Here is a 24894-nt window from a genome sequence, read left to right as displayed (position 1 = left end):
TCTGGTTCAGACTTTATGCCACTGTAACTTTTTGAGCAGGGGAATGGGTGGTGGTGAGAATTTACTTTTTGAGCCCCTCTTTTTCAAATACTCAGCCATCCCTGTTTGACTTATGTCATCCCAAATGTCTATTCATACATAAGGTGATCCTGACAAAACTGGGATAACATATTTCAATTTTTAAAAAAAGTCACGCATCAGCCAATGCAATATATATATATATATATATATATATATATATATATATATATAAATAAAATAATGCAATGTTTTAATTATTACTTATGAGATTGATGTGCTGCTATTCTCACCCAAACAGGCCCTCAAAAGATTACAATAGATTCACTAATAACAAAACAAAAATATAAAATATCAATCTCAAATGTAAAAACACCAAAGCAGCATTATCAATATTGAAGTCAGCTATTTCAAAGCCCATTGGGAATTACATACTGATAGTTCTCAGAAAACTAGCAAATGCTAGTGAGCCATCTTTGATAGTAAGGGGCTGCCACAGCTGAAAAGGCCCTGCTACTTGTAATGAACAGCTTCAACCTAGAATGAGAGAGAGGCAGAGCCTCATCTGATGACCTAAATTATAAGTGTATAAGTGGAAGGGTATAAGTGGGAGAAGGCACTCCCTAAAAAATTACCCAGAATGCAATTGAGATACTGTAGCTACCCCTTTACCTGGTTCAAAATAAAAAGTTGAACCTATTTATCATTACATTTCTATACCACCTAATAGCCGAAGCTCTCTGGGAAGTTCACAACAGTTAAAACTACAACAACATGACAAAACATAATCTAAAACGTTTAAAACTGCAGCATAAAATCAACATTAAAAAATAATGTAAAGATCGAATAATACGATAACAGGTTTAGAACAATAAAAACTGAAGAACTAAAATGCCTGGGAAAATAAGGCCTTCACCAGGCACCAAGACTACAGTGTAGGCACCAGGGGAGCCTCTCTGGGCCAGGCATTCCACAACCAGGGTGCCAGCACTAAAAAAGGCCACATCTGAGAAAACAAAACATTGTAATGCTTGGTTGTATTTCAAGCAGAGCAATATCCCCCCCCCCAATCTTCTCTGGCTCAGATCATAACCTGATCTGGTATGCCCCCCACCCAGGCATCTTGGATGCTGAAATAGCAAAACACCAACTACAAATGTCACAGGATTCCAGGTACCCTGGAAATGACATGTCCCAGTGTAAGGCCTCAGGCCTGAACTAAGCTATTAGTAGTTCTGGAGGGGCTCAGATGTCCCATAATGCTCTCGGACTTTGGTTCAGAAGGCTGCTGTTTTCCCTAACAGGCCTCTTGATTTACCAGGATGAGTGAAAGAGTGTTAGGGCAGCCTCAAGCACGTCTTATCAGGATGCGCTTGGGAAGTGAGGCTATGTTTATGCCAAGCTGCAGGTGGCTGTGCTGAGAACCAAGCACTGCCAGTCTATGCTGGGAATGAATGCTAGTTGGCACTTGCTGCTGTCATGCTGCCTCACTGCTACCCAGCATGGTATAAGACCCATTTTACCCCATGGCTCTGGGTTCACAGAAGCTGTCTGATCTAACCATCGGGTACGCCTGTGTGCTGATTGTACTCAATAAAGTACTCTTTGTAAGTAAACCTGGATCTGATTTATCACTATCTTGGCAACTCTAAATTAAGAGTTCGAAGCCTACTGCAGGGGCAATACACCCAGGGTATTGTTCCCTGTTGCAATCCTGTTGCATCCTGCAAGTCAGTTGGGTCCGCAGTTTAGTAGTTTGTCCTGAAGATGACCAGTGAAGAGGGCAGTGGAGTTAATAGGGTCTAGAGAGAATGAAGAAGAAAGGAAATCCAAGGAGTGAATAGAGTTGTTTCTTAATAAAGTTCTCAATTAATTTACACCCGATGCCTTGTATTTGTATGGAAACCAAGATACCTTCTGCCCATTATTAACTTATACACATGATTAGACTATAGGTATATATTTTTAAAGCAAGCACTACTAAAAAAAATCCTTCTGTTTGTATAAACATTGCCAGATTTCTCTTTTCTAAGTAATGCTTAGTAATTCTATTACATAGGTCACAGACAGATCTGACACAACAGAAAAAGGTGTAATATCCTATTTAATGCTAAGTAATGTACATCTGTGGCAGTGCTAGTTGATGAGTAAGCAAAAATTATATGAGGGGTTTTTGGGGGGGGGACTGCCACCCTAGTTTTCCTGTTAGGATAAACTCTCATATTTCTGCGACAGAGAATCCAAAAGATTTTTTTTTCTTGAAGAATGTGACAGGCAAAAAGCGTTTCCTGTGATACATCTTCAATCTCGTATTTGTACACGAGTTGTAGTAACACAGATGATTAAAGAGTTGTTGGCTAACTCTGCTGTTATTGAACCTATTAATACTTCCTTTAACATCCTTTCTCTTCATCAGGGAGTCTATATATCATCTGTTATAATCCAGTCTAAGTAAAACTATAAGTTGAAAGAGAGGCCACATTATCTGAAGATGATAAGAAGTGTTCAATAACCTTTTCCCACTATCTACATTCCTTTTCCCACTATCTGCTGAAAGTCATTACTTTCTATGTATCTCCTGACCATGGCCTCAAACTCAGAAGAGGAGGAGGAGCTGGCTGAGCTGCCAGCTGAAGAGCTGAACCAGCCTCCAGATGCTGGGCCACAGCCCACCAAGCCAGAGCCCACCAAGCCAGAGCCCGCCCCCCTCAAGCACCTCCCCCCGAGCCTGACAAACCAACTGTCTCCTGGATGACCACTCCTTCCGAATGGCACAGGGAGCGTGACAGAGAGGAGGCCATGGAGCAGAGAAGAAGTGCTCATCTCCAGGGTTGGCATTGGCCTTTTAACAGTCTCCATGCTTGAGAATGGGGGTGGAGCCAAGACCAATCCTACCACTAGGCAGAGTGAAGCAGTCGCCTCAGGCAGAAGATGCTGGGAGGCAGAATGGTATTAGAGGAAAGATCTGTGTGCCATGCAGCCTGCCCTGTCTGCCCCCCTAAGATAGCCTGCTGCTTTCTGGTTTAGTTGAAGACACTGTCTCATAGCTAGTTATGAAGAAAGATTCAACTGCCAGTCCAGTCAGCTTTTGTCCATGGAACTGGAGGGGACACCATCTTCTTTTTTTCCTCAGGCAGCAAAATATCTTGGGCTGACCCTGGGAGGGGCTTGGGATGGGTAGACTGATGGCAGATGCTCATAAGGCTTCAGTCCACCTCTAGCCCTTTTCAGAGCAAGATGCTCGCTCGGAGCTATCCGCCGTGCTGCAGCCACCGGCCTATCTTGCTACCTTGTCTTGCGGGTGCCAGACATGAGTGAATCAGAACAATAGATTTACAAAGAAATTGTGCAACTTTTTTAATGCTTTGAATGAGAAATTCATACAATACACACAACCCTTCCCATTAGGAAAAAAAAAAAAATAGCATTCTTAGCCAAAATACAGTTTGCCTCTAATGTAAGATTCTGGGCTTACATCTTTGAGGAAAGTGGTAGTGTGATCAGGATACAGTATCAACACTTTATGTCCTTTATTAGAAACTCTGATCAAGTTGTTCATTGCCTACCAAACCTTCAAGATCATGTCGTCAACTTTCATTCATAATAATGAGGCGAGAAGGCTTAGTGTGAGATGGCCATTGAAAAGAGTGATGCTCCCATTCCTACCTCTCTTCTTTGCATCTGTGAGAATGCATTCTTCATAAAAGATAGTGTAAGAATCTCCATTCACTGTTAATATTTACAGGACCTGAGCAGAGACACACAACTGGTCTGTTCTAATTACAACCAGCAGAGGGTGCTTCCAGTACACCATCGTTAATGCACAGCTCGCTGAGCCAAATGCCATTTATACAATTTTGGTTTCATGTCTGCATTAAAAGGACTATTCTGGATTTTTGTGTGTGGATTTTTATACTATCACTGTCACCACTCCTAGAAATTTTCATTAGTTTACATTGGGGCTATACAATCCCCATGCAAGACCTAAAGGGACATGCATGAAGAAGCTCCATAGCCACAGTCAGCCCTACTAGTTGTGCAGTCCCCAAGTGAGCCCTAAAAGAACAAGCCTTTGAAAGCTTTTCCTTGGCTAAAAAGCTGTGTAGTCCCCAGTGAGTCCTAAAGGGACATACTGAAAGAAGTTGCCCAGCCTTTAGAGAGCTAAGCAGTCCATGAATTAGCTAGCCCAAAGACCTGAGTACTTCCTGTTGTGCTTTCAGATTTCCCACTACCATGACGGGTAGGATGATGCAAGGAAGCTCCCTATTTCTGCAATGACAGGCAAGTTCAACCTCTTCCTTTTTTTAAAAAAAAGAGGAATGGTGTGCTCCTGGGAGGAGGAGGGAAAAAAGAGCTTCCCATTCAACAGCAATGGCCAAGCTGTTAAACAAAAGGAAGCAATATTGGTATCAGTCTGTGATTGGTGACTGAAAACCGCTGTCCAAGTAACTATTGTCCAAGTAGAATATAGAATGAAAATGGAGAGGGGACAGAGAGGATTTTCCTAATAAATAGAGTTTAATGCTGAAGACACAATACTGTGAATCCTCTGCCATTTAAGGAAAATTAAAAGGCAAATAGTGGTACCACATGTCAGTCTAACACTATATAAATTGTGTATGCAGGAGGATTAATGTGCAAACCTCACTTTTAGAAAGACAAGGGTGTCAGAAATTGTTATAATGAAAGCAGAACAAATAAAAGCAACAGAGAAAAATAAAGGAGGCTTACTAAATACTAATCCTGCATAATGACCAATAATGCTTACCAAGTCCAATTTAATTAAAACAAAATTATCCTTTTGTTGCATTAAAACTACTGCTTAAAATAGATTCTTGCCTCCCTTCTTCTCCCCACTTATCACAGCAGGGTAATATCAAATAAAAGTCTGTTAGAATGGGAAAAGCACGCATCTAAATACAAAGGAATTTATCCTCTGGCTTTTCCTGCCATTATTAATGACTTTTAATAGCTGAGTTCCAAACAACCTAATCTGTTCTCACTAGCATTTAGAACACTTCTAAAAGCATAGCGTGATTCTGGATTTGGTTTTCCGCACCAATTTCTCTACTTTGGGACAATGGCCACAAGTGAATTTTCATATTATTTTCACTGGGATAAACTAGAGATTATGTGAATGACTTAGGTGGTGACATAAACAAGATCAGAATCTTGTCAAAAAATTAGCCCCAAGGCCTAGATTAATTAGAAAATTAATGCCAAAGACACAATACAAAAATGAAAGAATGCCAACCCTCAGCCAATGAAATATCTGCCCTATCTGAGTCTTGCTTGAATTTCGTATGGCGCTGTCAAAACTGGCAGTCAGCCATAGCTCAGTGGTTATGGACAGACTGTAGCTCAGTGACAGAGCACATGCTTTGCATGCAGAAAGCCCCAGACTTTCCCTGACATTTCCAGGAGGACTGTTGAAGTCCTCTGTAGACAATACTGGGGTAGATGGACCAATGATCTGACTCGGTATAAGGCAGCTTCCTATGTTCCTAACCAGCCCAGAAATGAGTTCTTTTGTACATCAAACCGTGCAGTACAGTCTCCAAAAATGCATATTCCTCCTCCGCTAAACTATTCATTCTTTTTCAAATTATTAATTGGTGAGCATGTCTAGGGCTGGTCTTTCACTGGCATATTTCATCTTGCTAGAATTAGTGCTTTGCGTGTGCATTTGTATGCACTGTGCTGAACACTGTAAGTGCACATCTGACACTGGCTTTCTACTCGGTTTTGTTAACAATCATCAATGCTAGTTTGCAGTGCCCCAGACACTAGTAGCATAAGGGGGTGTGTGTGTGTGTGTGTCTATATGTATGCTTATCATTTTTGTTGCCCACAGAACAGAAATAGGAGACTGCAATGAAAGGAAACCTCCAGCACAGAATTATAGTCTGGTTTTACAACGCAGTTAGCTACATGAATGATATACCCTCTTTACTGGCCAAAACATAATGCAAAATATGGTATTGTCAAGAAGATGCTCTTAGCTGAGCTTAGAGATTACAGTGGAACATGGGGAGGTTTTTAAGTGTGTTGTTTCTAAGAATTAGGGATTTATAAATTAAAACCAATCCCAAAAGACAACAGGAAACCACTGCAGGTGCTGGACCTCAGGTATGATGTACTCTCAGTGTTCCACCATTATAAGGCAGGGAGCCATGACACCAGTGGAATTTATATGACTGTCATTTGCCACACACACACACACACACACAGAGGCTGTTGCTGTACGTTGCTCCAGTGAAGCCAGACTTATGCCATTTAGGGATGCACAAAATTTTCAGTTTATTTCTCTGCAGGTATTTCTGTCAAACACACTGCTGCTGCTGCTACATTTGGAATTTCTGTGGATGTGCAGATATGCTGGACATGTAAAATTTCTGGAAATGTTGAGGCCATGGGAAAAAACAGGGTTTTTCCCCCATCCCTCCCCCCCCCAGGGGGGGATGGATATTTGAGGGGAAATTGAGAAATAGCAACACATTTTTTTTAGCAGTCTTTACAGTCTAAAGTCACTTTGTTGCTTTAAGACAGCCTTCCCCAACCTGGTGCCCTCCTTTAGCCTCAGATAGCATGGCCAATGGTCAGAAATGCTGGGCAATGTAGTCCAAAACACCCTGAGGGCACCAGGGTGGGGAGGGCTGCTTTACAAACATAAAGGAGCCTTCCTGTTTCTAAAGTTATTTTATGTATGACTTAGTTTGCTCATAAAGTTATCATTATATCTTAAAACGTTTAAAAGTAAACTCAGTAAATTTGTAAGTCTTGTATGAATAGATTAGATCTATATCAGATGACTGCTCTAGAAACACGGGACTCTACAGAACAAAACCCAAACTGTCAAGAATGCACAATGGTGATTCTACTCACACGCTGGGAAACTGAGCATATATCTCTATAAGTAAAATATACTTTAGATCAATAAATTTAATAAGGAATGAAAGAAATAACTATGCTGCAACTCTTACAGAGAGGATTTAAAACATTTTTCCCCATGGCTTCATTATTTCCAGACATTTTACACCTCTAGTCTTTCTATAAAAATGTTCTTATTACACAGTTTTTAGAAATAATTTTGGGGGGAGTCAAGGCAGGGTAACAATATATTTGTCTTAAATTCTAAAAGAAAATATTTCATAATCCAAAGCTGTTCAATTTTTCCAATTTTTCTGAAAAAAAAAAAGAAAAGAAACAGCCCTTGGGGGAAAAAAGCACTTTTTTCTGATTTTTCTGGGTTCCTTTCCGGGCCTTCATATCTCTAAGATATGCTGAGATGTAGTGACACAATTTTCACAAGTAATCATATTGTCTGTTCAAAGTCTACCATTTTAATGACATATAACTGATCTTACAAACCTAATGTAAGTCACTTTGAGAGTCTTTCAGCAGAAAAGTGGGGTAAAAATGTGTAACGTAATAAATACATTCCTCTTCATCTCCACTAGTTGCCACCCCCCATTGTCTCCACTAAGCAGCAAAAATTGGGAATGCTGCATGATGGCCTAGGGCCCAATTTGCTCTAGAACCCAATACAGAGCTCAGTTTAATATTGAGAAGACTTGGATGTGTTTACCAATTACTAGCATCTGTTGAAACTACAATCCCAACATACGCATGACAACAAGAGAGTGCTTTCCAGTGACATAGCTCTACCTTGCTCCAAATTCAGAGCCACTTCAGACATGACGTTATCATCTCCACGTAGGAAATTCTCTCTGGAGATTCTCTCTGGAGATTCTCTCTGTCTAGAAAAAATGCCACATATACACCATAGCACTCTTTATACACGCAAGCACAGTTTATTGGGATGGCTTGTGTAACACTGAAAAGTATGGAGTCTGCCACCTTCAATGTGCCCTTCTCCCTTCATAGCAACTTCTCAAAAAATAATAATGCATTGGATAGCAAACGCTTCTTTCTAGAAAGTCTGGGAGCTAATCCAGGAGCTATTACAAATAATTTTCTAATCACATCCTGCTTACTCTCCACCCTCCCCAGCCACAGGGTTTAGAAACCCATCTCCCATATATAATCATCCAAGTCTCTGAAAAGAACAGAACATGCAATTTGTTTTCTCCTTGAAGAGAAGAGCAACCTTGCAGACCTATCGATATTCTTTTGCTCAGCACAACTAAATTAATGAAGAAAATTAAATGCAAAGGCAATCACAACTCTTAAATCATCTCTCTTTATCCTCTTGCCAACATCTAGTTGAAAAATTCCCTTAAAGACAGCATGTGGGAACATTTTATAACCTGGCAATCCAATCTGCAAGGGTCTGCAAGGGCCTGCTACATATCCTCTTTCCATTATAAAATGAACAGTGCAATCCTGAGCAATGTCTGCTCAGAAATAAGCCCCCTGAGTTAATTGGGATTTACTCCCAGGTAAGTGCACATAGGATTGCAGCCTAAATATTTTATTTTTATTTATTTATCTATTACATTTATATGCTGCCCAACAACCGAGGCTCTCTGGGCAGTTCACAACAATTAAAACCATAAAATACAACGCCATAAAGCATAATATAACACTTTACATGTTTAAAAGTAGCATGTAAAACCAAAGTAAAACCCAACAGCAGTTACAACCCAGGGAAAGCCTGGGTGAAAATGTGCATTTTTAGGAGGCGCTTGAAAGATGCCACATTTTCTACCTCCCGAACTACATGGGGTTTTGTAGAAGGTGGGTGCTGCCTCAGAGATATCATCAATTATCATAATCTGTTACTCTTGTGTTTTTAATTGTTTTAATGTATTTGTTTTATTACTGTTTTTATCAAATTTTAGTGACTATAAGCCACCCTGAGTGCATTTTTGGTAGAAACTCAGGGTGCAATGGCTACTAGTCTTGATAGCTATTTGATACCTCTAGTACCAGAGGCAGTGAACTTATGTACAACAGTTGCTGGGGAACATGGGCAGGAGGGTGCTATTGCACTCATGCCCTGCTTGTGGGTTCCTGGTCAACAGCTGGTTGGCCACTGTGTGAACAGAATGCTGGATTAGATGGACCCTTGGTCTGATCCAGCATGGCTCTTCTTATGTTCTTACAAGTCAAATTAATAATCATTGTTTGACATTGACACATGTACCTGACTTCAAATCTAGTGCTGATCTTTGCCCTTCCCCACATGCTTTGGGTAGGGTTTAGGGTTTATTTAATTTTGTGTACTTCTGCTTATCTGGTTGAACATTAATTTGGCATTTATTTTTTTTAAAGCCAATCTATTCTTTTTATTTGAAACACTGTTTGGGGCAGCCAGGGCTGAAGGATGGAGAAATGGATTCATGACAACCCCCAGGACAAAATGTGACTCTGGACCCAAAATTGGTGCTACTAACTTGTCTGATGGACCTAATACAAATTTATTATTTAAGGACTTACAGAGCAATCCTGTGGTCCCCGGGAGTGCATCCCAGGGACTATAGGATATATCGGATTCCCTCACCCAAGGCCATGGAAACTCCTACAACCTCAGGAAGGGGAATACAACTTTGGGCTATTCTGCTTCCCCCTCGCAGCCATCATAGAAAGCACTGCAATAGCTGCTTCTCCGAGGTCGTGACCTCGGAAAAACTCAGTCAAAAACAGGGAGGCACAGTGTGGGTGGGAGCAGAGAGGCCAGGATCTGAAGGATATTATGACCACCCACTGCTGTTAAGTCAGATAGATGGGCTCAGAGGCCCACATAGCTGGACTTTTTATTTTTTAAAGAGGAACTGGAGGTGAAATTGCCTCCATCATCCTCTCACCCTGCCTGGCTCTTGCCAGCAACACACAGGACAGAGGGCTCCAATCTTAGAGCTCTCTATCTGTCGACAGAGTAATGCATACGGGTGCTCTCTTAATTATCTTCATGTTAGTGGCTGCAGGACTGGGGATAGCTATGCAATGGAGAACTTCCAGTAAAACGTCCATCAATCTGTGGAACCAACAGCTATGGAACATTGACTTGTCTGAGAAACTGACACACGAAGTACAACTGTCTGAAGCAGGGGTGGACAGCAGGTAAATCTGAACTACTATTTCACTAGGCCCCTTTTCCTCTTAAAAAACTTAATTCTTTGCCCTTTAGGCAGGAGCAACTGGAGCCTGTGATCATCTCTAAATCTCTAAATAATTAATTTGCTCAGCTTGCAAATCATTCCTCTACCACCAACCAAACAATATGGGTGTATGTCTAGTAATGGGTAACTTGTTTCAAGACTACTTTGCAATGCTGTAGTGCTGTTAAATATTCAGATGGTTTTACATGCATGATCTTGTAATCCTTAAAACAACCCTGTAAGGGTCACTCACAACTATTACCCCCATATTTCATGTAGGAGCTGCGAGTGGCTTGCTTAAGGCCAGAATAGTTACTTCATAGCAGAGGGAAGATTAGAATTGGGGACAGCTTGAGTCATATAGTTCAGTTTCTTAGCCATTATGCTGAGAAATCACCAGCTCTCAACCAAAGTGTCCTCAGCACTTAGACTACAGTCCCATACAGCCTCCATTGTGAGAGCTACATCTGAATAAATATGCATAGAATCAGATTATACCACATGGGTTTATTTGTGAAAGTAGTAGGGTCAAATGAGACAAGCTTGGAGTACAGGTCTGCTGTTGTACTTTGGAAGAAGTGGCTTTCAAGGGGAGATAATTCCTCCTTTTAATACTTGCCTACCATGTTGTGAAGTAATACACATTACCATCCAATATACTTAAAAGTCTAAAAATTACCTAACTGTAGTACAACAGGCCCAAACAGCTCCCACTGCATCCAAAACTGTTTCCTCAGTTCAGGAAGCCATAAAACAATTGCTTCCGTCATGATTGATTTCATACTGAGAGCTTATATAGGAGCTGATGACCACCACTACCTGGCTCTCAATCATGCCCTGATCCAGGCAGATGCTTACACATGCTTCCCCTTCCTCTTGAGTAGGCTCATGTGCTGCTAGCCAGGCACTTTGCCAATGGGCCCGAAGTTCCTGCATAGCTTGCATCTCCTCTGCACCTTCAAGGGCTGGCCTGGAACCCAGGCAACCAGTGTGGAGACCTCTGGTCCTGGGGTGGGGAGCTGTGGCGGCTCCTCGGGTTTGGATCCTGCTCCCCCTGCTCCTCCAAGGAAAGCACAGGTTCTTGGTCTGGGCAGGGCTAAATCCTGACAGGGTGAGCCAAGGCTTGCATATACAGTTACCTCATGCTTTCATATATTAAATATACATTAATGAATAAACCAGTGGTTATATCTGAGGGAGTGCAAAGGGAGCAAAGGGAGATTTGCAAGGAACTGAAGATGGAGTAAGCAGAACGAAGGAAGGAGAAAGAATCCTTTCTTGCTCCCATTGCTGTTTTCAGCTCTCCCCCACTCATTCCTCTTCCTGCTCACCCCTCACTGTAACTGGCTCCAGCCAGCCACCTCCTACTCACCCCCATTGAAAAATAAATGGACAGTAGCATTCGGTACATGTTCTAACTCTACTTGACTGCTGCTGTAAGTTTTATGTTACATATGAACCAAATTTGTTTTCTTGATCACCAGGATGATTTTCAGGATGAGGTTCTGTGTATCTTGAAGATTAGCTATTGGAACATGGGCTGATCCAATCTGAATTATTTTGACCCTTTCTGTCTCTTGATTAAGAAATCAGCATAGTGTCTTTCCCCTTGGTTAATTACTAATTTGTTGATTAAGTACTTAATGTGAGAAATGTCACCAACCATGCTATTAAAAGCCTTTCAGTGTAAGGCACACAGAAAAACAAATTGGGTTTTTTAAAATTCCCCAGGTGTTGATCCACCAAATTTGATCCACCTTCCATCATTATCTGTGTTCTTATGCCTTAAGAAGTTGGGGGAGGGGGGTAACTAAAACTGCCAGTGGGTGGCAGAAATTAAACTTTTAAATATGGAACCTGCTCCTTGCCGAGCAAAATTTCCAAGCTGTATGTGGGTGGAAGAACTATAAATAACTTACTCTGTCTGTGCATGTTCCTGCACTGAAAGACAGAAAATGTATTTCCTGCCTCAGCATATAATAATACTGTACTGCCCTGCAACACAGAGGAGAGTCTTTACTTTTACTTTACAGTGACTTAAAATGCTGCTGTGAAACAGGCGCTGGCATCACCCAAAGACACAGAACTCTCTGGGTGCTTCCAGGCAAGGCTTTCACTGTGTGATTATCTTGCCTCGTTCGTGGAATTTTACAGGGGGTCCAGACAACAACTTTTTCAACTTGTAACACTCCTGTGCTTTCCCACAGCTTCTTCTCTCTTTTTTCTTACTAGGAATAAAAATCTGTTAGGAGGAAAAGGTGGAATAGCTGCACAATGCCTTTAGGTTGGTAGCACTAGGAGCCCTCTATCTGAAAGCACCCTTTGTTCTATAAAGGTGTCACATTAACATCTCTTTCTCTGTGTTGATGCTCTTTTGCTCTGTTTTGTTCTGAAACTGCAGCCAACCAGATCTGCTTTCCACTCACTGGCCAAGATGCCAACCCCAAATGTTCAAATAATATAATTCACATTCTTCCCGACATAACAATTAATATGAATAATCATGATGTATCTTGAAAGACCATTATTTTTCTAACAAAAGACTAATGCAACAGAACTCTAGTTTAGCTAAGCTGCCATGATCAAAAACTTCTTCTTAAACCAAAGTCAGTGTCAGCCAGTTGCAACGCTTATTTTAATGATGCAAGTAGAGTGCTAGGATTTAAAAGGCTCATTGGAAGACACAAGCCTTAAGAATGCTTGAAGGACTGCCTTCACCCATATCAGCCAGCCCGCACTTTAAGATTAGCAAGAGAGGCCCTTCTCATTTGCTCACCTGCGAGAGCAAATAGTTGGGCAGCTACACGAGAGAAGGCCTTTTCCACATTGGCCCCACACTTCTGAAGTAAGTTGCCATTGGGTGTCTGCCAGGCCCCTTCATTGTAGGCTTTTAAGAAGGCCTTGAAAACATACTATTTTGCCCTGGCCTTCCCCTGATATGTTTGCTGTTGTTGCTGCCTTTATTGCTATTTTCTTGCTGTTTTTATTGTGCTCTTACTGTTTTTAATTGTGTTTTTATCATTTTTAATACTGCAATGGTTTGGTTTTTATTATGTGTTTTATTATTGTACGCCACCTTGGGACAGCTCCTGCCCTGAAAAGTGGCCAAGAAATATTTTAAATAAAATAAATAAATAAAAGCTGAAACAGTCAGACATGAATCCAGTGCACAGGACTGGTGGGCCAGCCTGAGAGGCTGTGCTAGTTCCACTGACCTCTAACCTTTTCGACATAATGAAGATGAATACAGCCATTAATTTTTTTGTCCTGCTTCTATACTTCTACTTTAATGATACGAACTTGGAAAAGTAATGTTGGATCTGGCTCTATGAGGCTCACAGTCAACAGAAGCCTATCTAAAAATATTCTATTTTACCTGACTTTGTAATAATCTAAGGTCATGATGGGGAAGTGACATATATTTTAACCACATTTTCTCCAAAAAGGGTACTGTGGAACTCAAGGCTGGCTCTCTTAAGAAGCAGGATCAGATCCTTGCCTCAGGCAGAGGATCAGAGGGAGTGGTGGATCAGGGCCCAGGGCCCGCCAGGCTGTGGCACCTGCCATGTGGATGGTAATAGCATTGCTGGCATCAAGCCACCCACAAGTTTGCATTGCTGCCAGGCTGTTTTTCACTCTCCCTGCATTGCTGCTGGGCACCAAAGCTGCCATTTGCCCACCCTCCCTGGTGGGCATCTGCCATCACTGCCAGTTGGCTGCCTGCCTGTTTGCTGTCAAGCACTGCTGTTTACTACTGCATCGTTTGGTGCAGCAGAAAAGCAAACAGCAGGGCATCAGCAAGGGTTGCTGGAGCACCTTCCCAACACCTTGCCCGGAGCAAGGCTTTGTGGGTGAGATGGTCCCAGAGACCACCTGTGCCACTGTCAAATATAATTTAAAGTATCTTTACATTTTAACATTAAGTAACTTAAGAGTTTAAAGATATTGTCAGGGTGGATACTGAGCCCATACAGCCCCAGAGTAGTTCTGATCCTGAGGAGGACCAACCACTCGTGGGAGAGGTAGGGATGGACGAAAGGGACTTACCTTGTCCTGCAGCTTGCTTCACGGTGGGGGGGAGGCGCTTCGGTTCTCCCCCCGAAGTTCAGGCGAGGTGGGGAGGTGCCCCGCCTCGCCCGGACAAAATTCAGGCCGGGGGGGGAGGCGCCCCATCCCTCGCCGGCGAAATTCAGGCCGGGGAGGAGCACCCTGTCTCCCCGGCCATGAAAAAAAAAGGTAAACAAAAAACACATACCTGTGATAGGCTACGTAACGATTTGCGTAGCCTATCACGGCTAGATTTCCAAAGTCAGCCGTGATAGGCTACGTAAATCGTCACGTAGCCTATAGGGTTGGCGGAGAATTTCTCCCCGAAACTTTGGGAGGCCGAGCGCCAACGTGTTCGGCCCCCCGAACAAGTTTCGGGGAGAAATTCTCCGCCCCCCCCCCGGGACGGGACTTACCTTTGGCGAATGTCCCTCCCAGCGGCGGGTCCGGCCGGCGGTTCGTCGGGCCTTCGTCCGGGGTGGGAGCAGCAGCCGGTCTTTCGACCGGCTGCCACCGCCGCCATTCCAATAAAAGAAAAAAAAAACGCCCCCGTGATAGGCTACGTGACGATTAACGTAGCCTATCACGGCTAAATTTGCAAAGTCAGCCGTGATAGGCTACGTAAATCGTCACGTAGCCTATCACGGGGGCGTGTGTTTTTTTTTTACTTTTTATTTCGCGGCCAGGGGGGGAGGCTTCCTGCCTCGCCCGGACGAAATTCACGGGGGGAGGACTTCGCGGGGGGGCAGCGAAGCGCCTCCCCCCCACCGTGAAAAGCTGCGAGACCAGGTAAGTGACTTTCGTGCACCCCTAGTAGCCTATCACAGGTGTGTGGTTGTTTTTTTTACTTTATTTTGTAATGGTGGCAGTGGCAGCCAGTCGGGAGACCGGCCGCCGCCGCCGCCCCCGCCCTCACCGAAACGCTGTCGAACCGCCGCCCGGGACCTGCCGCCGGGAGGGGCATTCGCCGAAGGTAAGTCCCATCCTGGGGGGGGCGGGGGGCGGTGGAGAATTTCCACCGTCGGCACTCGGCCTCCCGAAGATTCGTGGAGAAATTCTCCGCCATCCCTAGGGAGAGGACTCGCTCATCTCTCACAGGCACAGCAGCCGGGAGAGATTCCTCCTGCCTGCATTCCTGAGAGAGATAGTGACCCTAGCAGTGAGAGAGCAGGGGATGGGATCTTGCTGGACGCTTGGCGGAAATGGGGGGAGCGGCGCCTGATGGAGGGCACTGAGAGGCGGCGCTCTGCCCGCCTGGCACTAAAACAATGGTCACGTCCCGAGGATTCCCGGGTAAGAGGGAGGACCTCTCCGTAGCCCATAAGTTTGGATTTTCCCCACTCTTCCCCTTCAAACGGGGACCAACTGTCTTACCCGGAGGTTAGGCTACTCTGCTAACTACCCCAGTGCGTTTCCTTGCTTTGTCGCTGGTGATTAGCATCTGAAAGAGTCACTAAGCTGTAACGGAATAAAGCCTTGGAAAGAATCCCTTTTGTCTGTGTCATGAGTTGGCTATTGGAGGGGACTTAAAGAGGCACCTAGGGCGCTCCTGACAGATATTATAAACAGTCTTTGCCGCCGTGGCTACAAAGGGTTGGCAGCAGAGGCAGGCTGTGGGAGCACCTCACTCACAGTGCCTTTCTCTGAAGGACTGCTTCCTCAGAGCAAGGCATGGATGGGCGAGGTCACCCATGCTGCTGCTACTAACACAACAGAAAAAAGGCAAGTTGGGGGGCAGGGGAGGTGATGGCAGTACCTCCCACCTCAGGTGGCACAAAGACTTACATCAATCCTGGTACAACTGGAAATGGTGCAGAAAAGGGCAACTAAAGCAGTCAGGGCAAGAAAGACTATTTTGAGTCTAGCAAAAAGGAGGCAAAGGGAGGGGGAACACGATAGAGCTTTATAAAATTATCCATACTGTAGAGAAAGTAGATAGAGAGCGTTTTCCCTTTCTCATAATTCCATAACTCAAGGTCATCCAATAAAACTGATTAGCAGGAAGTTCAGGACAGTCATAAGAAAGTAGTTCTTCACATAGCACAGGAGTCTCCAATGTGGCACCCTCGGGCACCTCCAATGGCATCCACGAAGGGGATTAAAATTAAAATACTTCCCCCCCCCCCAGTTTAATATACATACATGGATTTGTATGAAATGCATACAACTTTCTAGCAATTATATATAGGCTTCAACAAAAGTGGACCAAATCTCCAAATAAGTATCCATTCGAAGGTGGCATCCATATGCCACCTGTTCAAATACTGAAAGCATTGTAAGGTTCTCAATCTATTGCATTATAGGAGGTGAGTGTTTATCCTTCCAATGTTATAATGTCAGACTTGTAGCTGGCAAAAGGATGCAGAAAACCCATTTACTCTGACCATTTGTTAATTTCCATGAAGCAGGTAAATAATTAAAAAGAACGTGTACATCAGTGAATATTAAAGACTTTCCAGTACAAAATTTATCTGTGTAATGACCTCCTCCCCAAAAGAAGCAACTACACCACCATCAATTAGCTGACTTAGTAAATCCCTTATTAAAGAGATGTTGTGGTATCCGATAGATAGGAAACAAAAGTTTCCGCTGAGTAAGACGCAGCCTAAGATCCATAGGTGGGACAGGTAGATGCCAAAGCAGCGATCCACTGAACAGGCATTTTGTGGTGGTGCCCACAACAGTTTCTCAAATTCCCAAATGTGCCCATGGGTCCAAAAGGGTTGGGGATCCGTGATATAGCATGTAATTAATTTATGGAAGTTGCTACCATAAGATGTTGTGATGGTCACTGCCTTAGTTGGGAATTACAAATTTGTGGAGGAAAGGTCTATTAGGGACTACTGGTCATGATGGCCATATGTAACCTTACTAGAATAGATGAAGCTTTGATCTGATCCAGCTAGACTCTTCTTATGTTCCCATTCACATATACAGCGGGGCTGGGGAATCTACTCTTTACATGAAAAGGAGTGTGAGGAATAGGGGAACAAATGGCCCACCATATATTGCTGCAGTCCAGTATGTCAGGCAATTTTCTCCCAGCCTGACTCAGTTCCAGACAGTATCGGAGCAGGGCTATAATGCTATAGAGTACAGCAAATTAAGGTGGGAGTGATTCACTCCCCTCCTTCCATTCCCTCCTTTTCATATAGAATAGGGATGTCAGAGAATTCCATGACGGATCTCGGTGAGGCCGAATGCCAGTGCATTCGGCCCCCCGAAATCCATCACAGAACAAAGCCCCCGCCCCCATTCCACGAAAGGTGCGCGAAACAGAGCACTTACCTGCTCCCGTCCGCGCTGCTTTGCGAATGGCGGCCGTCCTGCGGCCGCCATTTGCTTCGTCTTCATAGCCATGATAGGCTACGTAAGTATTTACGTAGCCTATCACAGCTAATGCAGGGATGCCATTTGCGTCCCTGCGGAGGCCGTGATAGGCTACGTATTTACGTAGCCTATCACAGCAGGGGGGAAAAAACCCCAGCATACGCAAATGGCAGCGGCTACCACCATTTGTGTACACTGGGGTTTTTTCCCCTGCCGTACGTAGCCTATCACGGCTCAATACAGGGACGCAAATGGCGGCGGCTACGACAGCCGCCATTTGCGTCCCTGCAGGGCTGCCCAGCGGCCAGATGTCCGGCTGCGGGCGGCTGGAGCCGGCTGGTGGCTCCACAGCTTGGCCGCGGAGCGGAGCCGGCTGAGCAGGATTCCGGGGGGGAGGACTGGATCGCCTCCCCCCCATTGAGGATTCCGGTGGGGGGGTGTTTCCACACTATCGGCTTCCCTTTGTTTGCAACTTTGTTGCGATGTTTCCCCAATTGCATCTTCTCCTTTTCCTGTTTCCACAATCCTTAAAGACCCAGCTTATCATTGCTGTAGACTGGGGTTCTGTGATATTTCCACTGAGCTCTAATCTAATTATTTTTTTGATAACTGAGTGGAGTCTGAGTGGAGTCTGGGTTGGGTCTGATTACCTCATCAGTGTTCCCTCTTGCCGATTCCCCCCTCCCTCGCCCCCTTCTGCTCTTCCAAGCCCTTTTGTTTTTTCCTTTAAGCAAAGCCGTGTGTGCAGCATCCCTCCTTTTAAACCCCTCCCCCCCCAAACAGGGACTTACGCACAATTTCACTTTAATGAAGGAGTGAAAAAGCAAAGTTGTGTGGGCAGCATCCCATCCCTAGCACACACCCCTGCCCGACAACTGCTTTACGGGGAAACCTTCTTCATTAGATCTGGCTTGCTCCCCCTCCAGCACTGTTGTTGCTCTTCCCCCTTATTCTGGTTTCCCAATGACCCTGCAAGGTGGGCTAGAAGAAGAGGTAGTGGCTGGCTGGCTTCCCAATTGAAGGCACTTTTAATACCCATTGAAATCCTAACTGTCAAGCCTTTCTCCTACATGGCTGAGAAGGGAGGCCTCCCCATCACCTTTGGGGGGAAAAGCCCATCAAACTGGTGAGCAAAAGGGAGAAGAAGCAGTCAGTGAAGTCAATGGGAGGGGGAAGTTCCAAGTAAATGCATTGAAGGGGATGGGAGACCTTAAGACTACGACTCTAAGTAGATGTCAGGATTGATTCTGAGCGTATGGAGATAGCAGTTCAGACTCAGAAGGGGAACAGCTAGAACTGGGGGAGGCATCTTCCTGAGCAAGTTCAGATATGGATAGGCACGCTTCTCAGGATACTAACACACAGACGGCTGGGACTGAAGCTCCCCCCCCCTTTCTCTCCTCCGTAAGAACCAAAGAGGAAGAGGAGAGTGCAGAGTGTGACCTGAGGGATGCTAGACTGCTGTGCAGAGCAAAGAGGGAAAAGTTAGAGGCGGAGAGCAAATGCTCGACCCAGTTGGCTATGCATGAGGCCGACATAGGGGAGCATCACTGGAAGGGAGGGGCTTCCCTCCCTAAGTTATTCTAGCCAGCAAGTTCTTGTTTCAAACTGCTGGCAATGTTGTAGCTCCCATTTGGATCCCCTATTGCCATTCGTAAATGTATGAAGCAGCTGTATTCTTTTGTAGCCTGACAGTCTTCGAGGATTTGCATCTGTTTTTCTGTAGTGAACCTGTTGATAGTCAATTAAAGGTGTGAGACTGAAGCCTCTCTTCTTGTGTGTGTGGAAGAGGAAGGGAGCCAAGGGAACGTGACAGCAGACTTACAATACACTCCTATGCATGCCTACTCAGAAGCAAGCCACACAGATTTCAATGGCACTTACTCCCAGGAAAGGTAAGCCTTACAGCCAATGAGTTTACTCAGAAGTAACACCCCAGCACATGCCCACACAAAGTGAGGCAAAGTGCTAAAGGGGAAATACACAGGGAAGAAATGGCAAAGAGTCAGTGGATGATATACTAGTTGTGCATCTCTTCATCTCTGCCTCTCTCACCCCCTTCTGCTCTGCTCCAGTTTCCTGCTCTGGCCAGTCTCCTCCCTGCCTTCCAAGCCCTTTTGCTTTTTCCTTTAAAGTGAGTTTTAAAGTGCACTTTCGCTTTAAAGAAGGAGTGAAAAAGCAAAATTGTGTGGGCAGCATCCCCCCCCCCTTTGAAAACCCTTTCTTCCCCTAAACTGGGGACACGCCTTAATGACTCTCCATGAAGCCACATCTTTACAGCCCTCCTGATTTCCCTGCCACCACCTTGACTTGGAACTTCATATGGATAATCAGGGTGGACGGACACTGCACTGGTATGTCAGGGGTGCTTATGTGTGCATCTCTCCATCTCTGCCTGACTGCTCCCTCCAGTATCATCTCCCCCTCTCCTTCACATGCTGCTTCCAGTGAAGTCACAGGCAGGTGAGTGACACACCCGCAAGGGCTGGGCTACACGCCCCATGGGCAGGACTATGATACCGAACCCAATGTGGTTGTGGAAACACGTCAGTAATGGAGCCAAAGTAAGCAGGAAAAGTCAGACTATAACCAGTCTCAGAAGAAGTGGTTTTTCCATGATAAAATGCAGGGCTGGTGCTGAGTGGCCACAACGACATGGAAACACAGAGACCTCACCGAGCAGCCAGATTGGAATAAATTGCTGGTGGACACACAGCCCAAGACACTGAACCTCTGAAATAATTTTTTAAATAGGAAAAACTAAAACTGAAAGAGTCCTCACATCCTTTGGGATTCAAAAAAGCAAAATAATGAAATACTTTTGTGGACACTCTCAGTAAGCATTCACCAAGAGCCCACTAGTTTCTGTTTGTGATTCTTATTAGGTACTCCTGAGCCCTAACCAATATGCCAAGACTGTGGTTCCTTGACACTCTTTATTCTCAGGACCTCAAGGGAGAGGGTCATACACCTTCCTGCACAATCTGAGATCTCCTACAGCACTCCTCACTTGAGTCCTCCTCAACTTTTTCCGGGGGCCATATTCCCAAGATGATTGACTAATTGACTGATTGATTTGAGGTATTTTTATGCCAGTCCTCAGCCAAAAAGGCTCCCGGAGAGGCTTACATACAATCCGTTAAACAAGACAGTCCTTGCCCGCAGGCTTACAATCTAAAAAGACATGACACACAAAGAAAAATGATTGGGGAGGGAAGAGGGGAAAATTATTATTTTAGCAGTGCTGGTGGAATGGCCCTGCTCCCCTCTCATCTCTCTCCATACAGCCTGCTGGAATGGCTGCTGGTAGCAACAGCTGGAGGAGGAGCCTTCATGAGGAGGCCTTTCAGCAGGGCTGGTGGAATATCCCTGCTCTTCCTCTCAACTCCCTCAGCTTAGCCTCCCTCAGATGGACACACTGAATTGGAGTTGTAATATTTTTAGTGTCTCAGGGGTAGATTTCCACACATACCTGTAAGATGTGAAAAAGTCAAAACCTGTTCATAAATATTGTGCCTCTTCTTGTACACAGACAACAAGGATTTGAGTCTTCTTGGTAGTGGTGGCCCAGTTGTTTTCCGGGCCAAAATCAAGGTGTTGGTTTTGACCTTTAAAACCCTATATAGTTCCGGCCCAGCCTATCTTAAAGAGCGCCTCCAGCAACACCAGACAGGCTGCTTAACAAGATCAGCCTTGGATGGCCTTCTCTCTGTCCCATCAGCCACAACAGCTAGACTGGTGAGGATGAGGGACAGGGCCTTCTCTGTGGAACTCCCTCCCAAGGGAACTCTGCCATGCCCCCTCTTTAATGAGCTTCCACCACGCATTAAAAACGTAGTTGTTCAGGTAGACATTTGGGGTGGGTTAGGGTATTTTTAGAAATATGATGTTTTTAATGTAGAATTTTATTGTTTTAAATTGTTTCTATTATTGTACATCGCCCAGAGTGGGTGATTAATAAATTTAATAAATAAATAAATAAATATCAGGAACTCCCTGCTTAGGCCTGTCTGGTCACTTGAGTGTCCTCTTACAGGAAATTAGTAAAAACGTTCTGCTTCCCCTCCCTAATTCGAAAGTTTCTGAATCAGAAAAATGTGCTCCATAATTCTATCATTTTAATATGGTTTTATGATTTTTTTTGTGATGATGTATTTGGAGAATTTTAGATTTCATGCATTTTGTAGTGTATTTTACAGGCTCTGTAATTCACTTCATGGGCAGAGAAAATGGCTCATGTGGTAATTTCTGTTAATTCCTGGAATGCCATGCCACTGAAAAGTAGGCATGGTGCTGTTTTGAGGTTGTATGGTGTTAACGTGCATCTTAATAGAATATGGGGGGGGGTATACTTTTCCTATATATGAAAAACCATTGCCACATGCTGATCTACCCTTACTGGTCTTATGACTGATATTTATGTAGAAATTTGTTGAGGCATAGAAGCTACCCACTGGCAGCAATCTGCATAGAAATATAAGCATTGTGATGTTTATGTCTTCACAAAGACATGCATATCTTATTACATGTTTAGTGTGAAAGTCTCAAAACTGAATCAATACAGTAATTGAAAACACAAACATCTGTCTCAGTATTCTGGGGAAACAAAGGATATTTCCTTGCCACTGTATTTAGAAAGGATTAAAGACAGATTTGCCAGGTCTGTTGAATCAATATTGGTTTCTGTGTTTCTTGTACATATTGGTTCTGCACAATAACTCCCAAATGTGAACATTTACTCGCTGATTGAAGGGGAGGAGAAGAGAGTTGGAATAAGGGGAAGGAGTTATTCAGCAGCAGTGATATTTGAAAAAAGAATAGGCGTGGTGGAAATAATGGGCAGCCTATGAGAATGATGATATTTAGAATTTTATTGTGCTTTCAAGTGTTCAAAGCACTTCACAAAAATTTATAGTAGTCCTAAAAGGCAACTGTCCCCGCCCCACACACACACTTTATAGCTGTCCTAAAAATCCAGATCCTAACAGTGGTTTCACCAAGAATTCAAAAGTACGCTCAACATGGGAATCAGCATCTCTCCACATATATCTCTTCTTCCTGTGGTTGTTTACAACATTGAAAGCTAAGCTCCATATCTCTCTCCACATGGGCAGATGCATGTTGTCTTTGGGAGCAGGTCTGTATCTGGACTATGTGCATCTCCCCATGGGGGGCACCTGAACTTCCTCTCCCTACAATTGTTTAGAAAATCCCAAATTACTCCATGTCAGAAGCTTGTATTAAAGCTCCAGCAGTTTGGGTTGGACCCAGAGGTGTTTTCTATGAGCAGACAGGCAGTTCTGCTTGCACAAGGGGAGGTGTGATTTTCACTCACTCACCCCTCCATGGTTTAGTAAGCCAGGACTTAGGCCTGAACCAGGCCAACAACTGTACTGTAATTTCTTTACGTAATTTTAGATCTGCAGCCTGTTAATTTCAAAAGCTATGCCCAGTGTTCTCATCTTTCAAGAAAAACTAAACAATTTCCAATTCACTTTCTACACATCACTCACAGTCATATACAATGATGAAATAATCTAGATAATATCACAGTGGTATAGTTTATTTTACCATTGCTGCTACTTTTTTTCTATTAACTGTCCTTCAGGCAGAGGAAATGGCTTTCATAGTTATTACCTGCTCACAAACATAATTTCAAAAATAGGCTTTCCTAATAGTTATGTAATAAATGGTGATATCTCACATGGCAAGGTCTATGAAAGTTACTTTATATTTCAATTCATCAGCCTACAGAGCATCAGGAGATATAAAGATTGTTTATAAGATTTTCCAGATGAGACTCCAAGCCAATTTTAGGGCTACAATTGACTACATCTAAGCTTCAGTTTCACAAGCCTAATAAATTGCATTACCTGCTGAACATCTTGCTGGAAAACACAAAGTTGAAGCCTCTGATGTAACCGGACCTTCCTGTGCTGCCAGATGCTCTCCAAGCGCCTTTGGTGATGTAAGACTTCATGGACCACATCCAAAACTTGGTGAACAGCCTTGGAATAATTAGCTGTGGCAGTAAGAGATTCTGAGTTCCCAGGACTCAAGGGACGCTGTAGGACATCCAGCAAAGCCTTTCCATCCTGGCTTACCTGTAAGATTAAAGAGCGAAAATCTATCAAGCAATTGCCCAGATAAGTTTGTTTTATGCATCATTTTAAAAATCATACATAATTTTAAAGAATCATCCATAATTTTTGCTACCCCTGTAAATTTGGTCAGAACTGCAAACTCAGAAGGTCATTGGATATTTTATTTCCAAGGTCCAAACCTGTAATTCACAAACTTCACTTTCATCTCAGGAAATCAGAGGCAAATACCTTTCAATTTTGCCTTTTTTAAATGTAGTTATATGAATGGCTGTTCTAAGTTGAAATGTTGGTGAAAACTGTATGTGGAAGAATGGAATTGTCTTTAGTTTATACCAGTATTACTGAGTGGGCTCAGACCCAAAAGAGCATAGTCAAAAATATTTTCCTTCAGGCCTGTTATTAAACAAACATATCAGTAAAATTAGAACCTCACTAACTACTCTGCTACATACAATATTTACTATTTCACGTTGAATAACACAATGGGAATCCGTACTTGGTTACAGGTTTTATTACAGAAACACCAGAAAACGAACATGCATTATCTGAGTCCAGAAAGTCTCAACTGATGAATGAATGGATTTTGAAAGAAATCAATTGTTTAAAATGTAAACAGCTAGCTGCCGTTTAAGTCTTCCAGTGCTCCCTTTAGAAATTAAAAATAAGTCTCTTTTATGCGAGTGCTTTGCATTTTTAAAGGACTGTTCAAGGTCAAAATGCACTTACAGAGCAGCTTTGCAGTGTATATCATACCATCAGTTGGAAAAGAATCTGCACAGATAGGGCTAGAGATGGGTGAACTTCCCCCACCCCTGCTCAAGTCATAACTGGGTCACTAATTACAAGCATCTTTGGTGAACACTAAAAAAAAATCACTTTTTCTCAAGTGTTCTAAATTATTTCTGTGTGTATATGCATCTGTGCTTACACTGCTGCATGGGAATTACTTATTTGTTTGTTTGTTTGTTTAATTCATATGCCGTCTTTCATCGATCATTTCAAAGCAAATAGTAATGTGGGTCTAGGAAAGGCAGCACATTGCCTGTGCAGCCATGTAATGTTCCATTTCCTTTCATGTACATCACAAATGTTGGGATTTTAAAATTTGCCTGGTAGCTTTTCTTTTTTCTTTGAGATTCTTCAGGCATGATTGGTTGTTGCATTAGTCAGCATGCCATTTTTAACTGATTGCTTTGTCTGGCAATTCTTTTACTTGTGTCAGGGTGGAAACTGAGCCAATATAACCCCAGAGCAGTTCTGATTCTGAGGGGGTCAGCAATCCGTGGGAGAGGAGCCAGCTCATCCCTCACAGGCACAGCAGCTGGCAGAGA

General features: G+C 43.6%; 1 protein-coding gene across 1 annotated transcript in view; it reads right to left on the bottom strand.

The window, feature by feature from the left end:
• KALRN (kalirin RhoGEF kinase) overlaps positions 1–24894 on the bottom strand; it is an 816446-nt gene that overhangs the window by 340965 nt on the left and 450587 nt on the right. Inside the window, exon 10 of the mRNA XM_084807552.1 lies at positions 23333–23563. Coding sequence (XP_084663678.1) covers positions 23333–23563 — 231 coding nt within the window. The remainder of the gene's footprint in view (positions 1–23332; positions 23564–24894) is intronic.

The sequence above is a fragment of the Heloderma suspectum genome, chromosome 1 (genome assembly GCF_057233095.1).
Source record: "Heloderma suspectum isolate Gila_16-S chromosome 1, 16-S_ref, whole genome shotgun sequence".
Classification (NCBI taxonomy): Eukaryota; Metazoa; Chordata; class Lepidosauria; order Squamata; family Helodermatidae; genus Heloderma; species Heloderma suspectum.
The sequence above is the reverse complement of the archived record's forward strand: the minus strand, read 5'-3'. Positions and strand labels throughout refer to the sequence as shown.